Source organism: Lepidochelys olivacea, assembly GCF_965140295.1.
Source record: "Lepidochelys olivacea isolate rLepOli2 genome assembly, chromosome: 2".
NCBI classification, from domain to species: Eukaryota; Metazoa; Chordata; order Testudines; family Cheloniidae; genus Lepidochelys; species Lepidochelys olivacea.
This window is the reverse complement of record NC_140412.1, coordinates 104,488,088-104,500,000: the sequence shown is the minus strand read 5'-3', so window position 1 is coordinate 104,500,000 and position 11,913 is coordinate 104,488,088. Positions and strand designations below refer to the sequence as shown.

Sequence of the window (11,913 nt, the reverse complement as noted above, 5' to 3'; positions counted from 1 at the left end):
CAGGGTGGGATACTTATTAACAGTGTCTAACCTGCTTGTTTCTCTTACTACCATTGTAACTAAATATTGCTTATTTTTTCCAATAGGGAGATCTTCCTCTGAACAAACCTTGCACAACAGATTCAAGTCATTTGTGATGGATACTAGTAATATAGCCATTCAAGTATGGCAGTTCTCTTATCTAGAATGAACTGCTCAAATATAAACCATGTAATTATTTCAGACAAGGTACAATAATCATTAAATCCAAATTCGAAAGTATTCTCATTATTTCAAAACATTTTTTTTCTAAATTAGAGACAGTCTTGTGATTTAGATATGTGATAACTAAGAAATATAGGTAGATGAGCTTTCAATGGATGCCTAAGCCACTGCACACATTATCATGAGAGACTATCAACATGGATCTCTATAATACATCAGTGCTATAACTAACCTGTTACACTAATGCACAGCACAAGAAAAGCAATGTTTTACATTTCAAGTGCGCCCCTCAACTTAAAATATGAAATGTAATAAAACACTATAGTTAGACTATTAGAGCCCACTCTTGCTCCCACTGAAGTTGATGGCAAGCCTCCCACTGAGTTCCGTGGGAGTAGGTTTGGGCCCTTAAAGACTGGGGAATGACTCTGCCTTTCAGATTCCCCTCCAGTAAAACAACAGGAATATAAATATCCAGAATACTTTTCAAACTATAGAACCAGGTACATTCATCTCTTTTTAAAAAATAAATCATTTTCTAAAATAGTATTTTTTAAAAGCAATGTAGAAAGTAGCTTTTTTTAAAATAAACTCCAAAACACACAAAAATCCAACCAATGTCCCTGATCTAGAAGAGATCATTTTGATATTTTTTATGAAATATGTTTTTTTTTTAAAAGAACAAAAATACTAATAACCTTCCCAAAGCTTCACTTTCTATACTGGCAAGCAAACAGATGTCATTAATTGTAGGAAACATTAATCTGACATACAGACATTATTTATTAATTGTACAGCGCCTTCTGTGAGTGCTGAGATTCTTTACAGAATTATAGACTATGCCCCCAATTCTGCAAGCCCTTACTTGAGTGAGTAAGCCCTTACTTATGCAAGGAATTCCATTGAAGTAAATTGGGCTATTCATGCAAGGAACAGTTTTTAAGATCAGGCCTCATACAGACACTTTGAAAAAGAACGACGTTAAGTGAAAGTGGTGAGTTCTAACTATTCTTAAAAAAAAAAAAGAAAAGAAAAGAAAAAAGCAGTCACTGGAATGAAATGTATGCTGATATATTTTGCACTTAGCTTCCTACACCACTTTCAATTTTAATTATTAATTTAAAAAACAAAACAAAAAAGTGCTATATCGTGCCACTGATTTATTTTTAAACATAACTCCCCATTGATTTCAATGGGGACTTCTGCTGAAAAGTAGATTGCTCCATGTTGCCCATATTTATCAGAAACAGTATATTTTGCTGTCTGATAAAATTCTAGCATCACACTTATATGAATAGCTGTATAGGTTAGAGGGAATTCATCTCACCATTTTATCATATTCCAGGCTCTTCAACCTTTTACATCTGTCATAGATTTAAGCCAAGAAGTTGTTTTTCATATGAGTCTGGACTTGCACTGCTGGTGGAATACTTTAATAATTTATTTCACATTTGCTTTATGTTTTACAACTTGCCTTCACTCTTCCATGTACTAAAATAAAAGTGATTAAATTAATTAAATAATGCAGTATTTTATCATTTTTATTTCTGCTGAAAACAACGATTAGATAATGAAAGTGCTACTACAATGAAGTTTTACATGGAGGTTTTTTTTAGTTAATAGAGTAACTGCTTAATCTTGTAGACATCCTGTAGTTGTTACTGAAACAACAGGAGTTGAATATGAATTTTGCCTGAGTTTGGATTTCAGGGTTTGAGCCATTAACTTCTCAATTATTTGATTTTTCTCATTAGCAATTCAACAACTAACAGGTATTGAAGCTGCTAATAGTCAAGGGATGAGGGTTACCGTATGAAAAACAGTGAAAATTTTTAGCCAACACATCCACAAAGATACTTAGGGCCAGATCTTCAGGTAGTGTAAATATCACTGTAGCTGCATTGACTTCAATAGATGGATGCCAATTTGCACCAGCTGATGGTTGGGCCCTTTATTTGAATTTTTCATGTTCATTTATTTGAAGATGTTTTGTGGAAGTCATTTTTGTTATTGTAATAGCTTGCATTACTTAGTGTGCTCTATTGGCACTATTTGGGAGGTACAAGATGTTGATGTGGAGAGAATTCTACTTTACTGGTGTCACTAACTGTACTCATCAAATGCTGTTCATGCTTCAAGCAATGCATCTCTATATGGAATACAATGTTAATCTTCTTTCTTGTAGTCTGAGAGGAACAGAGGGTGGGCAAATGGCTTAAATGGTAGTGACTCTTCCAGTTAACATGAGGAAACATGTAAAGTTAGGAAAAAACTGGCACAGCTATAAACCCTATGTATAGATACATAGGGTTTGTAGACCCTATTTCAAGAGTCTTATATTTTACAGCAGGACATTCTCTTATATGCTACTGGAAAGCTAAAGTTTTTTCAATACCTGTGAGAGAAAAGATAACAAGTGGATGTTTCAGAGATACTAAATACCATTCACTGCTATGAAATGGGCTTAAATTAAATATTTCAGTCTCATAAGAATAATTCCTTAATGTATGCTGACTGTTAGCTAAAGGCCATTTTTCTTAGGACGAACAGGAGCCAAAACTGTTTCACTCTGTTTTAGCTTGGTTTCTGTTTTGTTTTTATGATTATTATTTCAAAAAATCAATTCTAGTTTTGCATATAAATGATTGTTAAGCACCTTTTTGATTATATTAGATAGCGATCCTTACAATCTAAAGTAATGTTCTCTGGCAATGCAATGTTTTACTATACATTTTTGTTCAAGTGGCATCATAAAAGCCTTAAATTATGTGCTTCATAATTGTACATACGTTCAGAAGAGAATTAGATAAAACAATGAAAGTAAGAGAAAACACTCATTTTTTAGGATTAGTATACTTTCAAAAGTTAACGTGTTACTTAAAGTTTTATAACCAAAGAAATAGATCGTGAAAGGTCCAAGAAATTTGTCAAACAAAACATTTTCTAAAACTTTTCAGATCACACGTAATATTAAAAATAATGGCAATGAAAAATCTGGAAAAATCTCTTATCTGTGAATCAGGTACAGAGTTTAATAACAGAAAATCTTTAATCGTTTTAAAAAGTATATGTATTTCTAATGTATGAAGTTTAAACTACCAACCTTTCTTTCTGAAGCACGATAGGAACTATAAAGAAGTTTCAGCAAAAGACGAATTACCTCCCCCATACCAGAATGTTACATCAGGTAAAGATAAAAATGTCCTCTAATCATGAAACTAGATGTAGAAATCTCTTGCATGCAAATCTAATAGCTATTTCAAACAGCAGGTCTTAGCAGTTTTGTTTGTATCTGTGGCAAAAGATCTTATAAATATGCTTCCCAATTACTAAAGATTGGTGAAATAGAGAATTGGACAAATACTTATAATTCATTTTGTCAGAGTAGACAAACATTTTTTCAAGCACAATTTTTATTTGTTAAACATATATAAAAAACAATTTTATTTTCTTCCAAAAATATTAACTTTCCCATGAGCCAGTAACCTTACAATTGATTGATCCTTGAGAGCAATATTACTACTTTTGCTTTATCTCCTAAAATGTACAAAGCATTTAAAAAGTTTGCTTAAATTGTTAGAAGAGATTTATTTTCTTGCAAATTAATTCTTTTTAACTCTTTATGATAGCTCTAAATCCCATAAAGAAAGATGAATTATCACATACTGAGCCCAAGCTGTGAAACAGGAGGAGACAAATAGAGACCCCTACTGTGTTTAACAATGGAGAAGAAATTCCTGGCTCAATAGAAAATTTTTCTGTCCTTTTTCACAGACCACAAAAGCTGTTAATATGGATTTGAACAGTGGAGGGCACTCTTGCTATGCAAAAACTTGTACTGACCTGGCGCACGTAGCTTAATCTATTCAGTGGCCTAAATCTCAGAATTTGTTAAGTAACAGCCACCTGTGGCACAGTCACTAACTGTCTTCTGTTTAAAACATTTGCAGTTTCTAATTTGTGCAATGAAGCACTAGTTATCTAAAACACTGGTGCCATTATGTATGCATGCAGATGTGGAAGGAATGCAACATTCACAATTGGTTCAGAATATCTGTGCAAGATATTGTACCAAATAATAAGATATTTGTTATGTTTCAAGACCATATATAATAAGCTATTCAGTTGGCTGATATCACATTTTATATTTATAGAAAATACATTTGTATAATTAAATATACATGAACATGCTCACTTTTTTTTTAAACAGAATATTTTTTTATTAGGAATCCTTACAGTTTCAAGGCTGATAACTCTAACTTAGCCAGTAATGAAACAGAAAGTACAAAATCAAATAAGGCTAAAGAATTAAATAAAACAGCAGGCTTTTACATAATTTCCTTGCTTCAGAAAGTTGATGATTAACTAAGTCTTAAACTACATAAATGTAATTTTAGACTGCCTAACTCTGCAAAATAAAACAGACCAATGACTGAACAAATACTGGAAGAATGGCCAGTTTGTGTTTACAGGACCACAAATATTAGAAGCCAATTACGAGCCCAATCCTGCAAAGGCTTATGCACAAGAGGAATGAACACACAAACATTTAAGTCAATGAGACTACTTCTGTGAGTAAAAGTTACTCACGTGCACAAGCGTCTGTAGGACCGAAGTATAAGTAATTCACTGCTAATTATGTAGCTCAGTCATTTTGCTCATTTGCCATTCCCTGTACTGCAGTGTTGTGTTGGATAACTAAAGCTGCACAAAAAACTAAACAAACCTATTACTGCTAGTCATACGCAGTTTATGAAACATATTACTACATAGATATAAAATCATACAATGGAATTACCAAACAGAGCTTTTTGGAGAGTTCTCTTGAAATAGTGACTAATAAGGCTGTTTTGATTAATTGAAACAAAAGTGCTATGGCACATGCAGGGTTAATTAAGAAGTTCAAGATGCAAGGCCGCACAAAAGGAACCCTTTTTCCTTCTTTGAGAACTGTAAACACTTGTCCTGAACTAGATGGGCATTTGATAAGTTGTACAGCATGTAGCAAACTCACAGGGATCTCTAGTTAACACTCAAATTCAGTGTTAACACTTAACAGAACAGTGGTAAGCCGTACTGCCAAGGTCAACTGCACAGATGTACTAATTGTATTATGAGCTTGACATCTAGTGGCCACCCCTGGCAGGGCAAAGCAGGCAAAGGTTAAATCAGCAAGCCTTGTTAAAGCACTTCTAACTACCCACCCTCAGGGAGAGTCCTTTGGAAGCTTGTTGGCACTCCGTGCAATCCCACCTTTTCACTGAGACCAAAGAGACTTTCTATAGTACACTGGACACTAATACACAGAAAACACAGAAGGGGTGGTCTTGAACACAAAAATTAACCTGTTTAAGTGTGGATCGAAAAAGACAGGCATACATTGTAAAATATTTAGACGTTCTATTGACTTTGTCAGAAGTATTGTTTATTGGTGTATTTTCCAACCCCAAGAGTTTTGATTTTTTTGCGGGGAAGGAGAAGGCACAATATTAACAAAGTCAACACTGAGAAAATTAGAAAAAAATCTGGTTTGAATGTTGTGTGTGTGTACTAATATTGTGCATAGTAAATTAGAACAAAACAAAAACCTAGAGTCCAGTCTTGTTTAGCTCAGTTATTTAAAATAATTATTTTAAAATTTCACGAGTTTATGTTTTCTATAATTCATTTATGGCATGATTTTTCTAGCTTTTCCAATTTTCCTCCCCCCCTCCAAAAAAGGAAACCATCTGTAACAGAACGCCACTTAAACATAACCCTAAAAGTACATTATGGTTTAAACCTTGCTCAATTTAATCATGGAAAACTCCTATAAAATATAGTGGGAGGTTTTGCGAGGGTAAAGCAAGCAGCATTTTGGCCCTCTTCATTGAAATGTACTGTTCAACAAAAATGTAGAATTATAACTAGATTTAACACTACTTCCTCTGAAAAGTTTATAGAACATTACTGTCAGCTTACAGACAAAATATTCTGGTTGAAGTGTTTCATGCATGCTTTATTTCGTATAAAATATGTCAGAACTGAACTATTTTAATATCATACCAGACCTGTTTTATTATCAGCAAAACTAACTGACTCACCTCCTGAGTCAATGGACAGTCTACAGATTATGCTTGTCCCGGCTTGGCAATCAGTCAGCAAATCATATGGGGAGGGGGAGGACAAAAACAAAAAACAAATAAACCCAACCAAAAAAAGAAGAAAAACAACCCCCTAAAAATCAGGACTTAAATTATTTTTCAGAAGTAGAATTTATGAACATTTGTTTGAGTTTTTTCTTTTTTAAATAAATTCTTATTTAAAAAGAAACTTGAATACTAGCTTCTCAAATGAATTTTTTTCAAATATTTTAGAAAGTACAAGTTATCAACATTTACAATTAAAGGTATTAGTATCCTGCTGATATTTATTATACAGAAGTCAGCGTAGTACCTTTGAAGATTTCTCAAAGAAAAGAAAATATCCATATGACCACCTCAAGCTCAATGGTAAAACTTCTCAGATTAGCAGCACAAAATGAAATCTGACCCACTTTTGCCTTCTTTTACCATTATCTTGCATACAACAATCAACTTGTTAAATAATTCCTGATGTTAATCCATACACTTTCCTTTGTTCTCTTTGAAGAGAATCAAAATTATCTACAAATATATAAGCTGCAAAGTTCGTAGATGAATTATGTACAAGAATTCCAAAAGAACTTCAGCAAACAATCTCAATTATCCTCTCTCATTAAAGTGGCAATTAATCAGCAATACTTCTATTTTACCTTAAGATATTATTTTTCAAACTAAATAAGCAATCTCTGGTGTTGCTGCTTCAAAAAGAGTGTTTGCAAAATCTGGTTATTTTTTGGGGTTATTTTTTGGTTGTTTGTTTTCTTATATTTTTAATGCAGATATATTCCTATGCTTGTAGGGTGTGTGTTTAATTTATATACACACATATAAAATAATTTTTTTAACGAAAATTGATTACACAGAATTGGTGTAATTATATATATATATATATATATATATATATATATATATATATGATTTCAAAAGAACACTGTATTATTTCAGCTAGTAGATGTTAAAATATACAGAATGTAATTCTTGTTCACCAGCATTCAAAAGATACAGCCATTAGAATGTATTATGCATTTTGCAAATGTAAAAAAAAAAAAAAGAAAAGAAAACACTTCAATGTAATTATATGCAGCATTTTAAATAGATATTAGGTTGCAAAAATCATATTCAAAGATTGCCATTACTTGCTTCCTTTAAAGTATTCCTTTCCTCTCAAAACAAACAATAACACATCTCAGCCATTAGCTTAGAATGAAAACAGTCCAAAGCATCAATTGCCATAGTTACTCTTGCTAGAACTTTAGAACAGCAACACTGGAATCACTTTTTTAACATTATAAAAACTTTGTTTAATTATTCCTACTTTAAAAATGCTAAGCTCATGCTATTCACTAGTAACATGAATTAATCTGAGTCAAAATACATGTAATATTTCTCTTTTCTTTAGTAGAATATAATTTTGAATTATCAAAAATCTGTTGATTTAGGAAAAACAGAAATGCTAGAAATTTAAAACACTAATATCTGAAATCATTTTTTCTTAAAAAAGAAGAGCATATTGTGTTTTATATCAACAACAGTTTTTCCGGGTCTTCTGTCGCTCTTTGTAAATGATTTCCATCATTTTGTTTTAATATGGCATCCTTAAAATGTTGTGTGAATAAATATCTTTTTGTTCATTATTCTACAATATATCTGGCAAAGCAATCTATAATTACTAGTTGTTTGCCAACATTTCTTTTCCCATTTACAAAAGGCATATTTTACCTTTCCACATTAAAAAATCATTTAAAATGATTTTCTGAATGTAAATTTGTAGCTCATGACATTGTCAATTATCTTCAGATTTCAAACACTTTCTCACCAGACTTCCCATACTGAGACTGTTCTGTTGTTGAACTCAGCTGCATTATGCTGTCATCCAAACTGACTTCAAAAATTATTTACTACAATTCTAAAGCTTCCATTGTAACATCGCCACCTAAGTTGACTGGCCTCTATATAACTTTAAATACAGCCTGCTGTTTATCTACCATTCTGTTTTCCAAACTGGCAGGTTTCCTTTTGCTACTGTTCATTTGTAATTATAAGTAATATACCTATAGAACATTCACTTAAAATGCTTCACTTAATGAAAATATATTTTGATAATGCTATTAAATATATGCTTACATTAAATAAATAAGTTCCTCAACTTAATATTGGGTTATCAATAATTTCTATCACAGAGTGTAAATACTCTAAAAATATGTAAAAGGATACAGGTAATATAAAAGCATTATTACTTTCTTTGCTTTAACCCTCCCCCCCACACACCCTCAAAACTGCAAAATGACTCCTCCTCTGTTCTGTCCTGGACTGACTATTTTTGGCCTGTTGCAAAATATGTTCAGGAACTGTGGCAATATCTTGATTACAACTGTGAATGGAAATGAAAAGCACTGACTTGAAAGACATGTTTTAATTCTAAGATCTTCTTTGTGCACCTAAATATATTTGATCTTTTAAATTGTTTTAAAAGTAGCAATATTTGTATTTTGTATGATAAAGTACAAATAATTTACACTATACAAATGTGCACTACATATCCGTCATCTTGTTTACACTACTAAGTTCACCTTGTTCACATTTCTGAAATGAAAGTGAAAAACCAATAACAGGGCTCCAGCTCTTTTATTGTTAACTACACCGGGTTTCATTCCATTAATTTAAATATGTTTTAATAAATGGGGACACAACACATTTTGATAACAGCCTTCTAAGGCTGAGAAGTATTTACATTGTTGCATTTTAGGGCTGCTGTGAAAGCCGATTTTGAGCTATTCAGGGACCACAATAATAACGCTTTAAAATTCCTCACTGGGATGCAATGTAGTCCTTTTGATGGAAAGACTGTCTTTCTCATTCGGCAGAAATAAATCCATTCATTTAATCATGTAGTCATTGAGGGCAATACAAAACAAACCAAGTGTGAGAAATTCTATGTGATGAAGTAAACAAAACAAAACCAAAAAAATATATTTCCATGACAAAAAGATTCTTTGTCCTTAATCTACCCACCATATGCAAGCGTTTCTTTTTAGCATATCTCCTGTTCTAATCTCGGGTGACATGGCTACATAGATAAGACTCCCGAAACAAAGCAAAACAAAAATAGTTTAAGAATTTTCTTCAATATATTAACTCACCAGAAGTGACATAATGAGGCAATGCAGTGTTTTCCCCCCGGTACTGAAATGGATGCTGAACATGTAAAAGTTTGTAAATGAGAAATTCTTAAACCAAGAACCCTGCCAACAGGCACTGTTTGATTAATCTTGTTTCCACAATGACAAATAATTTCACTTTAATTCTGCACTGTCACTGCTATGCTTAAACTTAAGTAAAATAAAAACACACAATGTTTTCTTCTTCAGGTGTGACAGAAAGCAGCATTTCCCTGTCTGTCTCTTACTATCAGTATCCAAAAGGCGTTTCCAGAAGTGGTTAGCGGCCCCTTCTCTTTCCTTCCCTGAACAGTCGAAAGCAACCTCCTCCCACCCCCAAAAAATACTATGGGAAGGAGAAAGAGGTGGTGGCAGTCCTGGGTTTGAAGATTTGCCAATCTGACAGATGTTTTAACCTGATGAAGTAGATTCACACTTCAAGCTTCAAAGTTGTGAAGTTCTGATACCATAGTCCAAATCCTCCTTAGGCTCCAACTTTCATCCCTTCCCTCCCTCCCCCACACGCAACTTGTAAGTAATTCCAGTTTTGAGGCACAAATAAAGCAGTGTGGCTTTTTGCATGTTGTTCTGGTAAAATAAAGGAATGAGGGAGTCTAGAAATAGTGTCTCACTGACTGATTATGCAAGAAACTAAAAAGATAAATTATATGGAAGAAGGAAAAGAAAACTTTCCAGTGGAAGCCCTGAACCTACCCAAGGAAAAGTGAGGGCTGTAGGATGCCTTTGCAAATTTTACTTCTAATCAACACAGTTAATTCTATTTTTAAAAAGCCTGAAACCCCATTTTATAAATGTTATTGTAGGGGCGGGGGAAAGGGATCACTGCACCCCGGGACACTTGTTTACTGGCAGTTTGGGCACTCTAGCTATATTAAACCAGGCATATGTGCCTCTGTGTGTGGGGGGCGTGGGGTGGGGGGGGACTCATGGCGGATGGGTGGGAAAAATAAACCTTCCCCACTCCATGTGGCTGCTGTGAAAGACGATGGTGGCAGTGATCGTTTGTAGTCATTAGGACTAGTATTAATCAGAGACGAACCCAGAAGAACTGAACTGAGATGGGGAGAAAAGCCAGCAAGGAGGAAAGGTACAAGACCGCCCAGGCTCCTCCAGACAAACTCTGCTCCCCCAGCCAGCCAACTTCCCCTTTATGTCAACGTCCCCTACACCCCTAGGGGCTGTACCCACCCCCCCTGCTCCCCAAAGCCCCCTTCGGCCTGCGGGGGAGGAGTCAGAGGTGCAGGAAGGCAAAGCCTTCCCACCTACAAAGTGGGGGGCGGGCACTTTGGCAATGGGGGGCCCCTCAGCAGCCCCGCCGTCTTGAAGAGGGCTCTGGGGGGGGGGGGCAGGAGGACGGGGACCGAGCGCGCTGGCCCGGTTTGCTGGGAGTGTGGCTGGAGCCGGGCTGCTCCGAGCCCCCCTGGCGCTGCTGCGCATCCCAGCCCGGCGGAGCTGCCCTGTGCGGCTCGTTCTGCGGCCCCCACAGCAGAGCCCCGGCAGCTGAGCGGCTCCCAACTTCCCTGCTTCGGAGGGAGGAGATGGGGCGGCGCGGGGGGGGGGGGGATTTCTTCGGCTGAAACTACGCCAGGGCGTGCGAGAGCGAGCAACTAAACCCAGCTGGGAAGGGGGAGGAGAGCTCGCCTCCCGGGTGCCAACCCCTCTGCCTCGCGCAGCTCCCACAGCCCGGGGCAGCCCAGTGGACTCAGCCCCCTCCCGCGCCAAGTCCAGCGCTGATGAAAACGCCGCCAGGGCCAGCAGGGCGTCGATGGGAGGGATGGTTTCCTGTGTGTGTGTGGGGGGGGGGGAACTTGGCGGAACTGTTAACTTTTCTTTTCCGCTGTGTCTCCCCCGAGCGGCCCTAATCCCCACTCTGTGCAGCACGGGGAACGAGCCGTGGCCCGCGATGAAAATAAATAAATACCCGCGCCTCCCCCCCCCCACCACCACCACCATCACAGACGCACAGAGCCAGAGACACACGGAGCAGCCCCTTACCGTGCTCAGAAACTACCTCCGCCTGCAGCTCCTCGTCCGACTTGAGATGCTGGGGCTTCGCTTGCTTTCGCCGAGACATGCTGCTAACTGCGGCTTCTGGATGCTGCTTTTTGCAGAGGCATCAGCGGGAGGAGGGGGGGTAGCCGGAGGGAGGGGGCTGGAAATAATTGATCGCAAAGAAAAAGTCGAGTTGGTAGCTGGGGGGGAGGGGGGGGGGGACGAAACAAACAAACTGAGCGAGCGGGGGGATTAGCCGGGCGGGGTGTGCGCGATGCTGTGGGGCGTGCGCTGCGAGCTGGGGCGGCTGCGCGGATCGCGCATGGGGCTCGGTGATTATGATTGTGAATAATGCATGGCGATTAATGGTGCTGGGGGCGAGCGCGGATTGGCCCGGCTCCAGCGGACTCAGGCTG

General features: G+C 37.0%; 1 protein-coding gene across 3 annotated transcripts in view; it reads right to left on the bottom strand.

The window, feature by feature from the left end:
- The window catches only part of SALL3 (spalt like transcription factor 3), a 22,992-nt gene extending 11,286 nt beyond the window's left edge, over nucleotides 1-11,706 (bottom strand). The window contains exon 1 of one of the 3 annotated variants that reach the window (XM_084621610.1): nucleotides 11,501-11,706. In XM_084621610.1, the coding sequence (XP_084477736.1) occupies nucleotides 11,501-11,579 (79 nt within the window). In that variant the 5' untranslated portion in view covers nucleotides 11,580-11,706. The remainder of the gene's footprint in view (nucleotides 1-11,500) is intronic. The other 2 variants (XM_084621612.1, XM_084621611.1) reach the window with 2 other exon arrangements.
- Nucleotides 11,707-11,913: the final 207 nt, after the last annotated feature.